This window comes from Hyaena hyaena, unplaced genomic scaffold, assembly GCF_003009895.1.
Source record: "Hyaena hyaena isolate Hyena2069 unplaced genomic scaffold, ASM300989v1 scaffold_462, whole genome shotgun sequence".
Lineage (NCBI taxonomy): Eukaryota > Metazoa > Chordata > Mammalia > Carnivora > Hyaenidae > Hyaena > Hyaena hyaena.
In genome coordinates, this window is record NW_024081092.1 from 1168606 (window position 1) to 1191194 (window position 22589).

The 22589-nt window shown below is 35.9% G+C and overlaps 1 protein-coding gene across 3 annotated transcripts in view; it reads left to right on the forward strand.

The window, feature by feature from the left end:
* Nucleotides 1-22589, forward strand: part of GRM5 (glutamate metabotropic receptor 5) — a 513285-nt gene that overhangs the window by 422505 nt on the left and 68191 nt on the right. For all 3 annotated transcript variants that reach the window (XM_039253697.1, XM_039253698.1, XM_039253700.1), the window contains exons 5-6: nucleotides 3703-3871; nucleotides 9323-9449. In XM_039253697.1, the coding sequence (XP_039109628.1) occupies nucleotides 3703-3871; nucleotides 9323-9449 (296 nt within the window). The remainder of the gene's footprint in view (nucleotides 1-3702; nucleotides 3872-9322; nucleotides 9450-22589) is intronic.

Genomic DNA, 22589 nt, shown 5'->3' on the forward strand with positions numbered 1-22589 from the left:
TTCCATGTACCTTTTTATTTATTTTTTTAATTTCCTGGTTGACCCATTCATTGTTTAGTAGCATCTCATTTAACCTCCATGTTTTTGTGATCTTTCCAGACTTTTTCTTGTGATTGACTTCTTCTTTCATAGTATTGTGGTCACCAAAGAGACATGATATAAGTTTGATCTTCTTGAATTTGTTTTGTGGCCTAATATATGATCTATTCTGGAGAATATTCTGAGAGCACTTAAAAAGAATGTGTATTCTCCTGCTTGGGATGGAATGTTCTGAATATATCTGATACATCCATCTAATACAGTGTACCATTCAAAGCCATTGTTTCCTTGTTGATTTTCTGTTGTGATGATCTATTGATGTAAGATGTGGGGTGTTAAAGTCCCCTACTATTATTGTAGTATCATAGATTAGTTCCTGTTGTTATTAACTATTTTATATATTTGGGTGCTTTATGTTGAGTGCATACATATTTACAATTGTTATATCTTCTTGTTGGATTGTCCCCTTCATTATTATATGTCCCCTTCTTTGTCTCTTTTTACGGTCTTTTTTTTTTTAAGTCTTATTTTGTCCAATATAAGTATTAGCTATTCCAGCTTTCTTTTCACATCCATTTGCATAATAAATGTTTCTTCATCCCCTCACTTTTAACCTGGTGTTTTTAGGAATAAACAGAGTCTCTTGCAGGCAGCATATAGACATGTCTTGTTTCTTTATCCATTCTATCACCCTATGCCTTCTGATTGGAGTGCTTATTCCATTTAAATTTAAAGTAATTATTGATAGATATGTATTTATTGTCATTTCATTATTTGTTTTGTGGTAGTTTCTGAAAACTTTCTCTGATCTTTTCTTTTCTTTCTTTCTTTTTTACTTCTTTCATGTTTTGCTGATTTTCTTTAGTGATATACTTGGATTTCTTCCCCCTTTATTCTTTGCATAGTTATTAGTGGTTTTGATATATGGTTACCATATATAAACTCTTCTGCATGTAATAGTCTATAATTAAGTTGATGGTCATTTAAGTTTAAACCCTGTTTTTACTCCTCTCCTCCCTTTCTTGTAGGTATATGTTCTTATATTTTATATCCTTTTATTTTTACAGGAATATTTATTTTTACTTCTTTTGTGTTTCCTACCATTGCACTTTCACTTTTGGTCTGTGCTTCCCACTCAAAGCCCCCTTTAATATTTTTTCCAGTTCCCCTTAATATTTCTGGTTTAGTGGTCATGAACTCCTTTAGTTTATATCTGGGAAACTATCTTTCCTTCTATTCTGAATGATAGCCTTGCTGGATAGAGTGTTCTTGGCTGCAGATTTTTCCCATTTAGCACTTTGACATTTCATGCCATTCCCTTTTGGCTTGCTTTGCTGAAAAAGCTGCTGATAGCCATATGGGCTTTCCCTCATATTTGTCTTCTTTTGTCCTGTTGCTTTTAAATATTTTTCTTTATCAAAAACATTTTGCCATTTTATTTATAATATGTCTTGTTGTGTAGTTGCTTTTGTTGATTTTGTTGGGAGACCTCTTTGCCTCCTGGATCTGGATGTTTCCTTTCCCAGATTAGAAAGTTTTCAGCTATTACTTCTTCAAATAAATTTTCTGCCCCTTTTTCTCTCTTCTTCTTCTGTGATCCCTATAATGAGTGTTATTACATTTAATGGAGTCACTTATTTCCCTAATATATTCCATTTTGCATAAATCTTCATTTTCTCTTTTGTTCAACTTGATCACTTTCCATTACTCTGTCTTCTAAGTCATTAATTCATTTCTCTGCTTCTCCCAGTCTGCTCTTCATTCTATCAGTGTGTTTCTCATTTAGTTTATTGAAACTTTTATCTCTGCTTTACTATCCTTCATCTCTGTGTTAAGGGTCTCATTCATGTCTTCCACTCTTTTTTCAAGTCTTTACATTTATTATTTTAAATTCTCTATCAGGCATGTTATTTATATCTGTTTCACTCAGATCTCTGGCCATGACCTTGTCCTGATCCCTCTGTCTTATCATTTTGTCTAAGTCTCTGTGCCTGCTCCTCTGTGTTAGGAAATTCAGCTACTTCTCTTGTTCTTGAGGATAATGGCCTTATGAAGAAGCGGTCTTGTGGTGCTCTACAGTATAGTGTCCCTGTTCCTCGGGAACTGGAACTTCAAGGAGTATCTCCATTGTCTGTGGCCTATGCCCTGCTGGATGCTTTATTCTTTAGGCCACTCATCTATAGAGGTTCTCTTTATCTGTTGTGGGAAGAGTTTGGCTCCTGGCATGAATGTGGTGCATTTTGAGTAAGTATGATCTGGTCTGCTTATGAAATGAGAAATGTTGCCATTACCTCCAGAACCAAGGCCCCATGAAACTCCTGGGTCTGGAGATTCAGTGTGAGCAGGGGTTTGGGTCAGTTTTCTTGGGGAGGGGGCCCACCAAGGTGGGATTTAGGCAAGGGTGACTGGAAAGGGCAGTTTCACTGGTTTGTGGGGGAATGACTTGGTGTAAGCAAGTTAGGTAATGACTATTGGTGTTAGGCTGGTTACCACAGGTGGCTCTGTGTTTATTGCAGAGGGGTGCAATGAGGAAATAGTGCCTGCCAGTTCCTTTGTTCCTTGAGTAGTCTGTGAATGTAGCCTCTCTGGAACACACTCCAAAATGAGCAGATACCTCTCCACTGTATGCTCCAGGCACTCTTCAGCTCACTGTTTCCATGCTGCAGGTCCATGAGTTGTTTGCCTGCCTTCTCTGCAAGAGTAGCCCCACTGTCTTCCTGGAGTCAAGCACACTGACTTTTAGAACCCCAGGATTTAAGTCCCACTGATTGCAAGAATTCATGAAATTCATCCCTTCTCACTTTCCAAGCCAATTTCTATGGGGTTTCATTTTCCCTGTGCACTCCCATATGTGTTAGTCTGTCTCTTGCATCTCCATGACAAGTGGCTCCCCTCACCCCACCACAATAGCTATGATCCATTTCTCTCCCAAACTGCATCTCCACACGTCCTACCTTCTTCATTGTGGCCTCTTCTCTATCTTATTTGTGGAGTTTGTTCTGCCAATCTTCAGGTTAATTCGTCGGGTATTTAGGATGATTTGATAGCTATCTAGTTATATTTGTGGGATGAGATGAGCCTGGGATCCTCCTAATCTCCCACCATCTTCTAACCTCATAAATTCTTTTCAGACTTATTTTAAATATCACTCCTGAAAATCTCTTCAGACAACAAGTTAGCCATTGACAAAGGGTAAAATAAGAAAGGTGAAGTCAGTCCCTATCCAGATTATCCCCACATTCCCTAAAGCTGCAAACAAGATTAAAGATTTACCAAATTTGTTACTTGATTACTAAAGGAAAATTTTGTCATTTTATTTGAGTGGAGATAAAAAACCTTTCCATCTTTTTTAGAAGGCTAACAGTAGTACTTGTTTAAACTTCTTGAAGTTATTTCAAAACTGTCTTTCATGCTGCTGAGGTCAAGTCACCTTCTCACATGGGATTATCTTCTATTTCAGATATAAACTTGATGGTAAAAAAAAATTCTCTTAAAGGAAAATGAAGCAGACAGGCTTTTTTGTTATTCTAAGCATACTGTCATGGAAAATTCTAGTGTCACGAGTATGATAGTAGATACATTTTGAGAAATGAAATCTGTTGCTTTTTCATAGCTGAATACTTATATTCTTGGCTGAATTATCATTATGTTCTTTTTCCTAAGGTATGAAATAATGAATTTCAAGGAAATGGGAAAAGATTATTTTGATTATATCAATGTTGGAAGCTGGGACAATGGAGAATTAAAAATGGATGATGATGAAGTATGGTCCAAGAAAAACAACATCATCAGATCTGTGTGCAGTGAACCGTGTGAGAAAGGCCAGATAAAGGTAAAATAAAGTCCATGTTTTTTAAATGTTTATTGTAAATTCAAAAGTGTTCGCTATCACTAGCTATTTCTAAAACTTTTAGATACTTGTCTTACCTTTTGTGTTACAAGCTTCTAATGTCAAAAATTGTGTGTTGTTTTTACTTTTCTCTTATTAACTCCTTCCAATAGTATGACCCACAATAGTCTTAGTATTGGACTGACAGGACCAATTGACGGTTGAATCATGTTTGCCCACATACTTTGTATTCACGTAAATCTTTTAAGGACATGCTCTGGGGGATAAATAGTTCACATTTGGGAACCACATTAATTTCTAATTAACTGAACAAATATTTATCAAACTATTACAAATGTAATAGTTTTTATCAGTAGGGCAAAAATAAGTAACACACATTTACTGCCAGAAGAATTATAGCCTAGATGAGGAAAAACATCATAAACACAGGTAAGCAACATCATATAAAATGTGATGATTTCATTAATAAGGAAAAAAAGAGCTATATCAGTTCATATAAATGAACAGGAGAGATTACTTCTGAGTAAAATGTTAGACATTGGACCATGAAGAATGGTATGATTTCAGAGTGAGATATGGGAAAATGACCACTTATTGTAGAGGGAACAGTAATAGGAAAGATATAGACGTAATCAATTGAAGAATGTTCTGGAATAACAGTGAGTAATCTAGAGTTCATTGCTTTAAATGGTTCTTATAAAAGAGAAAGTCAAAATGATAAATTGAAGCCATATTTGTAGAGAGTTTTGAATGGCATACTAAACAGGTTGAACTTAATTTTTATTAACCAGGAGTCAGGGTAATTTTGACAAAGATGTTGACATAAGCTGGGCTATATGTAGTAGGAGAAGATGCATGAATAGTTATAAACACGAATAGAGAAAAAGAGACAAGTAATAAGGACACTATGATAGTGATAACAAGAGTCCTGCATTATGGAAGAAACACTAAGAATGGAAAGGGAGCAGGGGAGATATTTGAGAGGAGCATTATATATAAAGGTATACTTAATCAATCAAGGCTACAAAATGGAGGTTGGGTTAGAGGAAAAAAAAAAAAGAAGTCCAAGACAATCAACTGCAGTTTCAAGTCTTAGTAACTAGAAAGTCAAGCATAGAAAAATGGGAATGGTTTTAGAGAAAAGGCAGTGGTTAATTTGGGAGCCTATTGGTTTTGATATATTAAGCCAGTGATAGAAAACATTGGTCTACAACAATGAGAAATAAGGCTGAAGATAAAGAGTCAATTCAATAGAGCTAAACTTGGAACTGTTAGAGTAGATAAGTCACTGAACCAGAAAGCATACAGAGAAAATAAATGTGAACAAAGAACAGACATTGAAGATATACTTTGAAAGCATAAAGGAGGTAAGGAGGATACCTGAGGGGCTCAGTCGGTTGAGAGTCCAACTTCAGCTCAGGTCATGATCTCACAGTTCATGAGTTCAAACCCCGCATTGGGCTCTGTGCAAACAGCTTGGATCCTAGACCTTGCTTCAGATTCTGTGTCTCCCTCTCTCTCTGCCAATCCACCACCACCACCCACCCACCCCCGAGCTTACACTGTCTCTCTCTCAAAAATAAACATTTAAAAACACCTACAACAAGAAGAAAAGGTAGGGAGTGAGGGACAACAGGGCCAGGGAGAGATAGAGAACCACATTGTCATGTAAGGTGGTGGTCAGTGGAAGAGAGAGGTCAAGGAAGAGAAGCACTGAGGGAAAGACAGGAAAATTGGAGTGGGTCCTTCATCTGGGCCTTCTGGAAACAGAAGCTTGTAGATGAAACAGAATAGCATGGTGACTGAGCAAGAAGAAGTATATGATAAAAAGCAAGTAAGGAGCATTGCTGGAATTGAGAACAAAGAAAAGTTTTAGGCTACATAAGTTCTAGCCATACTTATAGGAAATAAAAAGTCAATGAAGGAGAGAAGGAAGATAATGAAAATAAAAGATGTTTATCTATTGAGGTATAATGCCCTGGGGAAGAAAAATGATATCAAATTATTCATCAAACTGTTATTGAAGTACTACTGTACCACACTTCAGACAGGGTATATACCTGGAGCCGTTGGCCTTGGTTTTTTCAATCAACCTCACATTTACTATGTTTAGAGCATTTGAAGTATTTATTCATTGGTGATTGCAAATAAAATAGAAATAATTCGCTACCAAGTGTAAATCCTTCAAGGGGTAGATCTGAAGATTTGGTAAGCGTAAGACCAGAAGGAAGAAAGACAAGGTAAATAAAGATACATAGAAAGTTGTAATATCTGCTAAATGGCACAATAGCTTATGGAGTATCTAAATCTTTCTATGTTTTGTTATGGTATACAACAAGGGTTAGTAAACCATAACCATGTGCCAAATCCAGCCTACTGCTTGCTTTTGTAAATAAAGTTTTATTGAATACACCATGCCCATTTGTTTATGTATTGTCTATGCCTGCTTGCATATTCTAATACATAGAAGTGAACAGTTCAGTTGAAATTTGAAATAGAGACTGTATAGCCCACAAAACCAAAAATATTTACTATGTGGTCCTTTGCAGAAAAAGTTTACTAACCTTTAATATTCAGTGACAGTCTGCATCTTGCTCAGTCATCCTGCAATTAGATTCTGTATGTGAAATTATTTTTAGACTCACTCAGAATATTGATTGTTCATAATTTCCATTTCTTCCTGTAGAAAGATTAGCCTGGGTAAATTATCACGTGGACATTGTTTGTTTTGACCTTTCACAGCAATACAGTTTGAACCTATAACTTCAAAATGCTGAATGGCTGATTTAAGGGATTTTTTATATATACTTTATATATACTACTGAGAATAACTTACACAATGGAAGAATTTGACTCCCTGTTATCACATTTTTAATACAAGTTATTTTTAATGTTTAGTCTTTTTTTAATCCCAAATTTTATTTTCCTAACCATGTATCACTTCACTGTATTAAATATACAGTTGACAACATTTTCTTCATATGGCTTAATGTTGTCATTCAGAGATTTTATTAAAGATGTCAACATCTCATGCCATTGTTCAGATTTGCTAAATTAGCATCCATGGAAGTACACTTGGCCTACCAAAGGTTCCAGTATGTTACCTATTATTATTCCCAAAGAAAGCACCACTACTTCCAGTGTCTTCAAAAAGAATGGAGTCATGATATAACAGAATTGTCACTACCTGTTCGTGAATGTGAAACAGAACATATATAACATGAAAAAAAAGTAAAACAAATCAGTTCTAAACAGAAGAAATAACAAGTTGTCACCACTAATTCAAAGAAAAAACGATTATAATATTGGAATTATTTTTGGAGCAGGAAATGATACTATTTTGGTATAAAAAAAAACCCTGAAATTTACAAACCAATGCAAATGAAAGCACAGGAAGTGAGCATATTTCTAGAAGGAAAAAATGCAGTTGCTTTGTGTCCTGTGCCCTTCTAAGAAAGAGAATCATTCAGTATTTCACATGTGCTCGCTTGCATTACAAAATCTAGTAATTATCCAACAATAGTTTTACCAAGTGTGGTTGAAATTACCTTAAAACATTTTTTTCTCTATATAAATATTCGTATGCATATTACTAATAAAAGAGTTAACATTGTTAGAGTGTCCTACAGTTTACACATCACTGTGATATTTATTATTAAATAAAACCCTATAAAGCTAGATATTATATGAAAGACACTGGTCTTGGTCTGAAGAAACACAATCAGCTGGGGGACTGTTCAAAGCTACACAACTATTTAGTGGGTATAAATAAGACCAGAACCCTGGTGATTCTCAAGGCCAGGATTCTTTCCACTGCATATTTCAAAATATCATGAACTCTATCTGTATTGTTTTTAAGTTTTTATTTTAATTCCAGTTAGTTAACATATTAGTTTCAGGTGTGCAACACAGTGATACATACATCACTATGCAAGAATTGTATGCAACAATTTCATATATCACCAGGTGCGCATCACTGACAAGTGCACTGCTTAATCCCTATCACCTATTTAACCTATCTCACATCCCCTGAACTCTATCTTTATATAGACCAATAAGGCTCAACATTTATGAACATGAGCTTTGACGTCCAACAGGCATTGTTTGATCCTTCATTTACCCATATGTGTTATATAAGCTCACCACACCTCTGTTTTCTCCCCTTAAAATATGAATAAAATAAAACCAACCATCTTCTACTACTCTACTCTAATGTTTTAGTAAGATACCAGTATATGGCATGCAGAAAATAGCCATTAGTCAGTATTGTTATGAGGAATGCTTTAGGTAGATTAAGCTGGTCTAATCAGCAGCATTGTCTTACTAATCTGTTTATTTTAAGGAAGGGACTATTCAGACCCTTTCATCATCATTCTCTACTTGTGTGGTAGCAGCATCAAGAGCCAGCAAAAGAGATAGGAAATATATAAGAAAAAGGTTCCAGCTTACATATCTGTATATGGCTACAGAGATCTAGACGCTGTTACTGTTGAAGGTCATTAATAGAGTTAGCATGGAAGACAAGGAGTATACAGTGTAATCATTGCTGTGTCTGGTTATTACTGGTTATTAATCAGTTTTAATTATTTATAAAAATGTTTAATGAATGCTGTCTCTATTCCACAGAGGCTATTAATGCACCAGTGGTGGAAAAAAATAAAAGACATCCATTTCTAAAGAATAACATCTGGGACTCCTTCAACTGTTAAATCATTTCAATTATTTTCCATTGCCTTAAAAAATCAAACAGATGAAGAGGTATATAATAGTCTCAATGACCTTATCCACCGTCATCCCAAGCAAATCAAAGCTACTAGAATAGGAAGGAATGGGCTCTGAATTATTGAACCAGATTTTGAGTAGAAATAGAGACCAAGAGATGAACTCCAGGAAAAAATTCATGTTTAGCCTCTTAATTCAATAGAAATTCCTAATAATTTTTTATCATATAAAGAGGTTTTTGAACTTCAGCAGGTAGACAATGTTTTTTTGCTAACAAGTATTCAATTAGTGGAGGGAAGCCAAGATAAATTCAGAAAGCAAAAATTCTTAATTTGAGGGAAAACAGACACAGACTCTGGAGAAAATTCAGTTATATACATACATGTGTAAATGAATGTGTATTTATATATAAGTACAAAAATAGGCATTTTGTTAAATATAGATTTCTAAAGCTAAGTATCCAAAGACTGTTATTTAATTCTAGACCCTGTCACCCACCAATTTTATGATGTGGGACTGATTGCTTAAACTCAGCTTCAGTTTCTCTGATTATAAAATGAGACTATTAATAAATACTTACACTACCTATCTGATAACATTTGAAATGATTTATGTGAAAGTCATTTCTGCTTTGCAAAGCAGCATATTTGAATAAGATTGCTGGATTTTCATTTTTAAAAAAATAATCAAAACTTTAAATATTTACCTCAGGTGATCCGGAAGGGAGAAGTCAGCTGTTGCTGGACCTGTACACCCTGTAAAGAGAATGAGTATGTCTTTGATGAATACACCTGCAAGGCGTGCCAGCTGGGGTCGTGGCCCACTGATGACCTTACAGGTATATGTGTCACAATGTCAGCATGGGTACATGCCTCAAAAATCAACTGAGAAAGGATATACACATGGGTGGAGGGGGTCACATTTGAAGTATTTCTCATCTTGGTGGTCTTGTTCATGTAGCTAAGAATTCCCTTAGTGACAGAAGCCTTCCCAATGCATGGGCTAATCCCAACTTTACATCTCAGGGAGAGATTGGTCAGTACTCCTACTCTCACCCCCTCTTATCCCCAAAGTAGATCAGAATTCCTAGGTTTTCTGCTGGACATTTTCAGCCCATCCTCAGAATAGTCTCAGAATGTTCTAAGCTGGGCCCCAGTTAACCATCATTTGAGGTGGAGAGGGAGAGACTGTTAGCCAAAAAAAGACTAAGATATACCATGACATACCCAAGAGCAAAAAAGTAGCATAGAGGTGAGTGGAAGTTGGTCTAAAACTTTGCTACTCTTAGTCATTTTTCTTCTAAACCAGGAAGCTCCAACAAATGAGTGTTAAAATAATGTTGGCACAGAGTAAAACGTATCGCTGTTTGGGGTTTTGTTTTTGTAAGTGTTGTTTGATTTTTGTGTTGTTTGGGTTTGGGTTTTTTTTTCCTCCAAAAATATTAAGGAATATGTCATTGTGTTCTCAAGATTATATTTCATAGCTATTCCCAGTTATCCCAATGTAAAAATAGAATTTAATACCTTTCATCTTTTCTTCTAATTTATGCAATAAAAATTTATTAAATGTATATTATATGTCTGTTTGCCTACCACTGAAATAAAGATATAGAAATAAAGATGCAAACTCTATCTTAAAGAAGTTAATATGGGAGGCAAGAAGGTAAAAATATAATTACAAGATTATTAAAGGGCACAGATTTGTGGACATGGAATATGAGAAAAGGAATTATAAAAGTAGGTTTTCAAGGGAAATAAGAGAAAAACAGTCTAGACAGAGGGCCCACCATGTGGGATGTCAGATCATCTAGTGGTTTGAAAATTAACACAGATTTAGTATCAAACTCCTAGAGGCTAGAAGATTCTGTAATCATCAGTGTTAGACTCCATCCCTCACAGGATGAGAGATTAGCCATGGTAGTTGTATTAGCAATCCCAAAAGCCTGGTTCTAAGAATCCTGTGATCCTGGATCTTTTGAGACCAGCTCACATTAAGGCTTTATTTCAGTGATTGTCAGTGATTGGTATTTATACAGAAGACTTCCCTTTACTTAAAAAGTAAAAAAAAAAAAAATCTGATTTAATAAAACATCTAAGTGCCTTCTGATAGCACATGAGTCATGTTTTCACCATTAGACATTGAACTTTCTGATACTCATATATCCTGGTATCCCTAGAGCCAACTCAGTGCTAAACATAAAGCCTTCAATAGATGTAGTTGAGTGGATGAGCTACAGCACACACACACACACACACACACACACACACACAGACAAATTGTGTTTAACTGAAAGTAAAAGAACAAGAATAAATATGAAAATATTAGTGAATACATAATTTAAATTTGTAGTTATAAAAGTTCTCTTTGAAGAAATAAACATTAGTTGAGGCCTGAATGATAAATAGAAGTAGCCAAGAATGGAGAGAAGAACATTTCTGTCTAAGGGAAAAGCACACCTAAGGTCTGCATATGCATATACAAATGGGAAAATTCGAAAGGTAGCAGGAACTAGATCATATATGACCTCCTAGCACATGTTCAAGATTTGAATGTTTGATATAAAGTATAATAAGAAATGATTGCAGGGAGTGTAGCAGAAGAATAAAACCCAACATGATGTAGCAGAAGAATAAAACCCAAATGAATGTATATTTTCAAAAATGTAATTCTGATAGCTGTGCAGAATAATTTGGAGAGGGATGGAAAATAGAAGGGACACCAGTTGAGTGGTTACCACATGTTACCATTGCAGGCAAGAGTTCCTGGTGTCTTGGACTAAACAAGATATTAAGTAAGAGAATCAAATTTTCTGTCTTGAATTTGAAGAAATAGATGCATTCTTTGATAAAGATGAACAGTTTGGTTTTAGACAAGATCAGTTTGACATGAAATTTGAGATTTTCATTATGACTTAATTAACTTCAAAATTTAGTATGAATTAATTTAATAAACTCCTGAGTTTGAGCCAGAAAATGTAATAGGAGCTAGAAATACAAAATACAATCTCAGTTTTCAATAAACTTATAATCTAGTGGGAGAAAAGCATGTAAATGGTAACAACCCAGCATACTAAGTACTGCAGGTAGATAAGGAATGAACAAAGTATTATGGAAGAAGGAAGGAGGGCATACTTAAGATGGAGAATTCCAGAAAGCTTAATCACGAGGCATAATTTTCAGCCCACTTTTTAAAAAGTGAAAAAGATCATATTAGAAAGAGTGTGCAACATCAAGGCCACCACCATTCTCCTAGATGGTGAGCAAAACCAAGTGAGCCATCCTAGACTCTTCTCTATGCCAGGCCAGCCATATCCAGTCACTGGTTAAGCCTAGCTATTTGAGTTACTAAATATTCTTATTCCCCCTCTCCTCTCCATTTGTACAACTCTTCCTTCTATTAGGTTCTCAAATTTCACATTTCATTACTACACTAATTTCCCAGTTTATTTCCCTATTCCCAAATGTACGCCACATGCCTCTAAATCTACTTTTCATCTTGGTGCTGGATAATGTATCCAAAATACAGACTTGTCCCGTTTACTCCATTGTGCAACACTTCTCAGTGTTTTCCTATCTCTGCAGATATATTCCAAGTTTTTCAACATGGCATTCAGAATTCTCTGTCTTCTCCACCCTCCTGTAATCTTTCCAGTCTCAATCAGTACCTCTTTACAGATCTTTATACTTTACAATTTTACCTTCTAGCATCAAGGGCTGTTTATAATGCTTATCTACATACAATGCCATTTTATTCCTCAGTGTCCATACATGTGTTATCTTCTCTGCTTGGAAGGTACTTTCTCTGCCTTCTTTACCTGAGTAACTCCTACTCACCCTTCCTTCCTCTGTACTGATGTCACCCTCTATGAAATCTTTTTTGATGTACTCAGACTGATAAGCCCCTTATTCTGTAGTTCTAAGCAAATTCTGCTTCCCTCTTAACATCAGTTTTCAAATTGGATTTTAATGGTCTTTACCCTGATCTGCCTCCTCTACTGAATCATTAGTTTCTCAAGGACATAACTATATCTCAATCATATTGGCATTCCCAGCATGGAACAGAATGCCTGGCACAGAGTAGGCACTCAGTCAATGTATGTCAACCTCCAGGAAAATTATGGGGACTGTAACACATGAAGATAAGAGTAGGTACTAGAGCCATCCTCTGGAAACGGCCTTTAGCTAAGGAGCTTGGACTTTACCTGTAAACAGTGGAGGGCCAATGGAGGTTTTCAAGCAGAAGAATGAAATGCTTTTCCTCTAGCTACATGCATACATGTGAGTTTGCATGTATGTCAGGGTAGGGGAGAAGAAGGTAGGGGGAATAAAAAATGCCAAACGTACAAAGATCTCCACAGTGATATTATGTGAAGTTTAACCTTTAATTGAGATCTACAGCATTTTCCCGAGGAGCCTATAGCTGTTTGCAACCCTTTCTCACTGACTCCGATTCAAAGCAACAAATCACTTGGGGCTGCTCTCTAGCCAGAAGACTGCTCTGATGACTTCAGCTCTTCCACAGCCGCCACTGAGATGCTTGGGGCTGGCTTCAGGGAATATTTTGTCTTTCTTCTACCCACTTGGCTTATAGTTACCCTACTTCAGCCTATAATATGACAGCTCAGGTCACCTTTGGGTCAGTGCCCTTATGGTGATAATAGATAGCAACTAACACATACATTATGCTTTCTATGTGTTTGAAAGGAGAACTGTTTGAAACATCTTGCAAATGTTAATCTATTTAGTCCCAACACAATTCTGTAAGACTGTTAGCATGGTTAAGATATCTGAGTCTACTAACAACTGAATGATTATTTGAAAAAAAAAAAAAACAACTAGAGGTGGCAAACAACTGACATTAATGTCTATATATTTACCCATATATTTGTATATATGTATATATTCATAGACAGATGTCTGAAATTCAAGTTATTCATTGTGAGGAAAATATGTTTGTAAGTGCTGGGACTATGGGTTACTTTTTCATGCACACACATACATACATATATGTGTGTAAACATATATGCATATAATATATTATGAGCATATATTTCCATCAATAAAGCCATTGAAATAAATGTTAAGCCAGCTGAATTCTTAATAGCTATCATAAATTGGCAGGAACAAGGAACTAGGAATTAGGAAGACAAAGAAAGAGAATATGGCATGAAAACCAGAAGACTAAAGTAAAAGAAAGTTTAAAACTGGAAGATGAGGTCACAACATAGACAATGTCCCTAATCCATCGAGAAGAGCAAGTAGTTATTCTCTAACACTCTTGAGTTTTCTATGTTAGCAGTAAATAGGATAAATAGGATCCCAGGATCCCTGCCCTCAAAGAGATTATCGTCCTAAATATTGACAGAGAGTAGTAAAATGTAGAGTGTTAACAACAGAGAGGACCTGAATGCCATAGGATCCTGTATCAGTGGAGGCAACTTAGATGAGCTTGAATTTTGCCTCCGTGGACAGAGTATATGCAAGAACTAAAGTAAAGGTGGAAGTTGGCCAAACTGAAATGAAGAGCATTTGGGACATAGAATACAGGAACTGAGGAGAACCCAGAGTATGGGGCAGAGGGAATAAGACAGGTAAGCAAGGCCAAGGCCTACTCTTAGAGGGCTTTACAAGCCATGGGAAATATTTTGAAGTTTATTCTAATGGAATTTAAAAACCATTATTTAATCATTTACTCCTTTGTTCAATAAATATAAACCTAGCACTTCTTCTCTCTCACGCAATGTTCTAAAGGCTGAAAATATTCCCATACCCAAAACATAAAATTCCCTGCCCTTTTGATGTTGACATTCTACTGGAAAAGATAATTTCAAACAAGGCAATTATCACCTCCAGGAATATACAAAAACTGAATAAGAAAGGAAATGCAAACAGGGTGGGCTGCTTTATGAATATTATTCAAATAGCAGCAATGTAAAGAGTGATTATGTTTAAAAGCATGAACAGGAAGGATAGTGATTTCAGAATAGTGGTTTAATCTTCAGAGAGAGAAGAGAGGGAGTCTGATGGGAGTTCAAAAGTTTCAATTTTATCTGTAAACTGCATGTGTGTGATTTGAAACAATCATGACAAAATATCACCATTTGTCAAATCTAGATTTTTTTATGTTCTATAATTCCCTCCATGTTTACAATCTTTATAACTTAAAACACTTCATACTAGTTGAGCTATTTAAATATTGAATACTGCAAGGCATAAGTTAAAAATAAAGATCAGAATTGTGATTTTAAAAGGTAGGTAAGAGAAAACCACAGTAATGAAATTTTGCATATCACAACGTGAATCTATTTGCCTTTTGGACTATGATGATGTAGTGGGAATAAAGAGCAACAAAGAGATCTAATTAGGAATTAAAATTAAAAGAAGGTAATTGTTTCCCTGAGAGAAGATTCTAACTACAATATAATCAGGCTGGAGCAAGGAAGGTGGGGGAGGGGTTGCGGGGATATAGTGAAAGGCAACGATTTGGGTTCCGCGCTCAGAGAATTCCCTAACAGTCTCTGCCAAGACAACTTCTTCATTGCACACCATTCCCCACCAGATACATGCAAAAACTGTACTAGAAAGAATCTTTAATTTGTTTTCTCTCAAAGAATTTGGGTTAGGTTAAAAGTAGCAGATCTTTGGCTCCTTAGTCCAAAGCCCAAGCCACAGAAACCCTTTCAGGTGGGTTTGCCAACTCTGGCAACCTTCCAGCAAACCCACCGAAAAGGAAAGAGCAAAAACAACATGACTTTCGAAAAAGAACTCAGTGGAAAGCTTTATGACAGGAAGTTAGGATGATTTCCTGCTTTTCACTTATAAAGAAATGTATCTTATTTATTTTAAAGACAAAGCTGTAAAATAGAAGGAAGGCAGTGCCTATCAGCATTTTAATGTCAATAGAAACATTCTCTAGGAGGTTTCTTTGGTTTCCTGAGTTACCTAATTGCTTTGGAGGTGGAAACCTTTGTATACGCATTAAGGGAGAAAAAGAGAACAGAATCAAACAAAAGGGAGTTGATGGGAAGCTGGGAGAGTTTGGAGGATGAGCTCCAAGGGGACTAACCACTGACAAGTTTTGTAACTCCAGCATTTGAGATACTTCCTTCTTACAAATAATTACCTCATTTGTGTTCATTGGTTTGTCCTACTTTTCTTGGGAGATTTTTTTTTTTTTTTTGCCTTTTAAAAACATTGTTTATTTAAATAGAGAGCGAGAGAGCAGGGAAGGGACAGAGAGAGGGAGACCGAGAATCTCAAGCGGGTTCTGTGCTGTCAGCACTGAGCCAGATGTGCGAGACCATACTAACCGTGAGACCATAACCTGAGCTGAAATCAAGAGTCTGATGCTTAATTGACTGGGCCACCAGGCACCCCTTTTCTCTGCCTTTTAATAAATAAGTACATTTTAAAAAATCATAGGGAGGATTGATTTTCATTACCAAAAACTATAACTATCTTAAGCATTATCTTTTTGAAGCCTATCAGGTAGATATTATTATTTTACAATTGAATTAATTAAGACCCAGGAAGATTCTGTAAATTGCTCAAACTTGTGACTAACTGACAAAACCCATAGAAAATCAAGCCTAAGTACTGTAATTGTCCCAGTATGCTATATCACCTTCCCTTTTCCCTCTCATTCTGGAATTTTGGGTTTTTTTCAAAAAGCCATAAAAAGGAAGCAATTTCAGGTCATATGTTAATTATCTCCAAGTCTCTCTGATATTTTCATTTAAAATATGCTTAAAATGTGCTGCCTATTTATTACTATTCAATCTAGATGAGGAAAGGGGTAAAAAATCTTTGCCGTATATTAAATATTATTTGCTTCTGATTCTTTAGGGTAGATTTGTTATGTTTAGATGAGAAATATGTTTATTTTTATCATTACAATTATAATAAATAGTTCCTATTAATATTAAAAATGGAACAGGTTTTCATAATGGTGACCTCTAAATTCTTGGCTTCTGGGTTAGACAAAAATTTGAATAGGAATGTATACAAGCTGGTTATTCTATCATTCATTTAGCAAAAGTTCTTTCATCAAGTTTCTATACTGTTTTCAACCTGTGCTAAGTGCATTTGATAGAGATGTAAATGGAAAGTGTCTGACTTTCCATTTATATAGAATCCAGTGTCCATAACAGAAGAGGGCTGACTTAATTAATTGCATTAAGAGTATAACATAAGATATGTGCTATACATGAACCATATGCCAGGTTCACTGGTGGCACAGAGGATAGTACTCGTGAGCAATTAGTTCTAATGAGGTTCAAACAACACTGGGCACTGGACATAGTGATCATGGAGTTATAATACCCACCCTCAAGTATCCCGGGGCCCGGGCAGACAAACATATAAATTAGAAGGCAATTTCAATTTAATATATTAAGTATGCCAAGCATATAGTAGAAACTGATTTAATGTTTGTCCAATGAAAGAATAAAAGAAAGAAGTGCCTGGGTGGCTCAGTTGGTTAAACATCCAACTTCGGCTTAGGGCATGATCTCATGATTCCTGAGTTTGAGCCCCCCATCAAGCTGTGTTGACTGTGAGGATTCTCTCTCCTCTCTCTACTCTTCCCTGACTTGCACTTTCTCTCTCTTTCAAAATAAATAAATAAAGTTAAAAAAATAAGAGGAAATAAAGGAATGGATGAATAAACAAAGGAAAGGAACAAAGGAGGAAGGAAAGTGTTAAGATGAGAGCATGCAGTGATTACTACAGGAACATTGAGAAGAGAAAATTAACCAGTCCAGTGGTACCTTCAGGGAAGGAAATGAAATTAAGGCATGTGAAATTAGAAGTTAACCAGGTAAAAGGGAGAGGAATTTCAAGCAGAAGAAAAAGACCCTAAGTAATGTTACAACATATCATATTTGAGGAATGTATGTGTCTGAAAATACTTTTTCCAAAATAACAAAGCTGTTCAGGGAAGAGTGAAGCATTATTTCACATTTACTCTTATAACCAAGCCAATATTATGGGGAGTATCCTTTTCTAATGATCAAACATCATAATGACAACCAGGTGTAAAAGAAAGTAACTACTTTGTTTAACAATGGAATTCCAGATCTCTAGGCACCTTCTAGATTTTCCTTAAGTTTGCTACATAAACACCAATACAATCTAAGGAAGGTGAATTTATGACAAATGTAGTATAAAAAAATACAGATGAGAATTTGGGCTGTGTGCACACGGTCTGCAACAATTCATCTTTGTTGTTTTTCCATAGCATAGTGGTTTAAATCAAAAGACTTTAGAGTCAGACATATCCATGTTTAAATCTATACTCCGTCAGTGATTCATTGTGTGACTTTATGCAAATTTCCTTCTCTGAACTTCAACTTCTTACATAAAATGGAGGTAATAGCAGTAACTAGTTCAAAGAATTATTGAAGAGCTTAAATAGTGTGCAAGTAATTTAGTACCTGTCAACAGTTCAATTTTACTATCAGTCTAGTGTTAATAAAATTTTAAAAGATATAGTGATGAGAAATTAATATAGAGATAGAGTGATTGAAGATGAATGAATCAAAAACTTTGGAAAGGTTCCAGTCTCTCTCTATGGGGTATCTTCCATATTTAAGATCCTTTAAATCAATGACTATCCCAATGAATGGCACAGAATGAACTCTTATAACTAACTATATAAGCATTTCCTTTAAGATCACTCAGATTTTCTTCTTAGGCCTTCTGATTCTAAATGAATGGATTACACAAGATTAATTGTGATCTGAAAACACCAGAAAAGTCATCATGACCCATAACAATAATAAAAGGCATTTGCCATCTTTTTTTAATAACAATTTTAAAGTTTATTTATTTATTTTGAGACAGAGAGAGCACAAGCAGGAAAAGGGCTGAGGGAGAGGGAAAGAGAAAATCTCAAGCTGTCTCCACACTATAAGCAGAGAGCCCGACCTGGGGCTCAAACTCATGAACTGTGAGATCAAGACCTGAGTGGAAATCAAGAGTCAGACACTTAACTGGCTGAGCCACCCAGACACCCCCTTTTTTATATGCCATTTTTGAAGTTTATTTATTTTGAGACAGAGAGAGTGCAAGCAAGGAAGGGCAGAGAAAGAGGGAGAGAGCATCTTTTTTTTTTTAATCCCTTTCAGTAATCGAAAGTTTTCTGGTTTCACTGAAGGCATCATTATCCACTTCTATTTTTCTCAATCACAAGAGAAAAAAAAATATACTTTTAACATTCCTCAAAGGGATCTAGCATCTGTCACCCTCAGTATTTTTACATTTATATCCAACTATGTGTTTGAAATTAAAACTAAGGATAGCTTTCTGGAGTTTCCCAGGGCTCAGTCTATCTATATTTGCTGCATTGGCCATCTAAGCCAGTCTCATGTTATTATTCTCAGTTATACACTAAAGAAATTTTTGAATTTCAATATATAGCCCTGACTTCTCATCTAGTCTCCACACATGAATATTCAACTGCCTACCAGATACAGCTATTTGAATGTCTAATAGATACCCAAATTCTACATTTCCAAAAATGCAATCCAGGTCTTCATGTTCCTGATATCCAAGGCTGCTCTATCCCTTAGCATTCTATATTGTACCTGCTGGCAAATCCATTCTTTCAGTAGCTCAAACCAATAACTTTGGAATCATCTTTTGATTTCTCTCATATCCTTTAATCAATCAATAAGGAAATTCCACCAACTCTTCAAATACAAATTCTACCACTTCTCAGTACCTCCACTAAAAGATCCCTGGCCCTAGTAATCATCATTAATTACCTTTACTATTGAAATACCTCCTAAATAGTATTCCTAATTCTAGTCTTGTCCCTACCTATAGCCACTCTTTTTTTTTTTTGAGGTGCTTTTTAATTTCTTTTAATTTTATTTTTTTCTTTTATATTTTATTGTCAAGTTGGTTTCCATATAACACCCAGTGCTCATCCCCACAAGTGCCCTCCTCCATGCCCATCACCCCTCTTACCCTTTCTCCCTCCCCCATCAGCCCTCACTTTGTTCTCAGCATTCAAGAGTCTCTCATGATTTGCCTCCCTCCCTCCCTCTCCCCAACAATATTTCTCCCTTCCCCTCCCCCATGGTCCTCTGTTAAGTTTCTCCTGTTCCACTTATGAGATCTGTCCTCTCTGCCTGACTTATTTCACTTAGCATAACACCCTCAGGTTCCATCCACATTGCTACAAATGACCAGATTTAATTCTTTCTCGTTTCCGTGTATAGTATTCCATTGTATAGATAAACCACATCTTCTTGATCCATTTATCAGTTGATAGACATTTAGGCTCTTTCCATGATTGGGCTATTGTTGAAAGTGCTACAGCTACTTCTTAATACCCCAAACAGAGAAACCTTTTTTGAAAAGTAAGCCAGATCATGCTACTCCACTGTCGAAGAAACTGCAATGATTTCCTATCTCATTAAAAGTCAAAGTCCTTACAAATTTATGTTCTGTATAATCTGGCCCTTTGTTATATTTCTGGAGTACCTTCCACTTCAGTTCATCTCCCCTCCCCCTAAAACATTGGTCTTTTTTTTTCTTCTGTTAAATCACCCAAAAGGCTTTTATCCTAGGGTCATAGCTCTAGCTGTTCTCTCTGCCTGGAATGTTCTACCCCAGACAACCATAGTATTATCCTTCCTTCTTCCAAGTCCTTGCCCAAATGTCTACCATGAGCAGCTTGTTTAATCCTACCAGTTATCCCGCCTTATCCTCTTCTCTGATTGTCTCCATTCACATATAACCTCTGATTCACATAAATCCTCTGATTTTCTCCATTCACATATAACCTTTTATTCTATTATACTACTTATTTATTAATTTATTTTTATCAACCATATGCATATTGTCCGTATCCCCAGTTGGCATATTAAGCTAAAAAGTAGGGTTTCTTTTTTCTTGCATGTTTTGTTCACTTTGGAATATAAAGCTCCTAGAACATAATAGATCCTCAATATATATTTACTAAATAAATAAATTACAGAATAGAAGAAAGGAAACAAATCCCATGTATTGAGTACCTGACACCATCGTAATAGGAATTTTGTATTCTGCCACCTAATCGTCCTTATCCTCCAAAAAGGTTGGACACATTATCTCCATTCTAGAGAAGACTGGAGTTGAAAATGTAAAAAGGGTGCCCGGGGGGCTCAGTCAGTTAAGCAGCCAACTTCAGCTCAGGTCATGATCTCACAGTCTGTAAGTTCGAGTCTCCCGTAGGGCTCTGTGCTAACAGCTTTGGATTCTACGTCTCCCTCTCTCTCTGTACCTCCCCTGCTTTCTCTTTGTCTCTGTCTCTCTCTCTCTCAAAAATAAATAAATGATAAAAAAAATTAAAAAAAGAAAAAAGAAAATGTAAAATATGCTTGTGGTTACATAGTAAAGTAACAGAAATAAGGTTCAAGCCTTACTGTAAAAGCCCTTATGTAAAATGTCTGTCTTTTCCTTGATACAGAGCTGTAGGCACTATGGAAATGAGCATGAATCACTGGATCCTTTCTGAAAGGATCTCTAAAATGCAATGAAAAATTTTGTGTGGTTGTCCTTTTCAAATAATGAGCTTGATGAAGCTGTTTTAGTTCATGCTGAAAAGAACAATGATTTTTTTAAATGAAATTCCAGGGCTCATACATCAAAAAATTGTAAAATGCCTTCTTACTCTTCCAAATTCCTGATTTTCATTAACTGATAAATTGTTTATCCCACCAGATAAGTCAAAAAGATGGCATATTTATAAATGTAACACTGTATGTGCCAAGAGAAATAAAATTGCTAAAAGGCCCTCTCTCAACAGAACTTCTCAAAAAAAGTCTTAAAGAGAACATAAGCCAATTTTCATCTTGCCAGAAACCATGAAATGAAAAATGTGCACTGTATTCTTTTCACAATGATAAATTTGTGGCTAAAAACAATGTCATCTTGGTCAAAAACCACTCTGATATAACCAGACTGAAGAAAATCATGTGGTTTCATTGATTTCAGTTTTTGATAAATATAGCTTACCCAAAATAAATTATCACATCTCCCCCCCAACAACATAAAACATTATAACACAGTGCCTACCACTACATTACCTAACCCACTTGGAAAATGTTTCATAAAGCATTGGTATATTATATGAGTAATACAAAACAGATAAATGTCTCCTATCTTGCCACCTCTTAAAAATCACATTAAGTCAAGTGAAAAATTCAGAGAGCGTATGTGCTGCCTTGTACTTACAAACAATTTAAGACAATATAATACCATTTACTTGGGGCTGTGTATATGTAAACAGGCTAGAAAGATGAAATGGACCTGGCTTTCCCCCAGAAGAACATAGGACAATCTAATAAAACACACGGCAATTTAGCAGATGTTGAGTCACTACTATTTTATGCATACACTTCCCTTTTTCCTCATTTTCTCACTTCATAATTATGCCGTGAGTTCCTCAAGTCACATGTTATTTTATATGGTCCTCATTCTAATCCCTGAGATGGAGGCAGGAAGGTATTATTATCTTCCCTCGTACAGCTTTTACTGACTTCCCATTTGATCTCTCAGCAGTAATTGCCAGAAATATTATAATTCTCTTATGACACTCTGTTCTGAGGCTGTAGAGATATGCCTCTGCACATCTGACTTCTGTACTTCACCCTTTTCTTTACATTTCTTCCTCTTTTTTCCACATCTGTGCTTCTCCTCTTGTGGTGCCTTTCACTTCAAATGCTCTCCAGCTCCAATCCTACCTCACTTCTCTTAATTAAAAATGAATGAAATAATGGTGCCTACCTAGTAGAGTGTGGGGTATTAAAGAAGAGATGTGTATAGTGCTCAGCACAGTGCCTAGAGGAGTAGAGTCACAGAGCCTGAGTGTTTGACCAAGACATTGGGTTAAAGGAATAAATGACTGTCTTCGTGTCATCATGGTACAGGCCAAGTGCCTTGAATGGAGTGGGTGCTTGATAATATGCACTGAACGGAGAAGTGAGTGG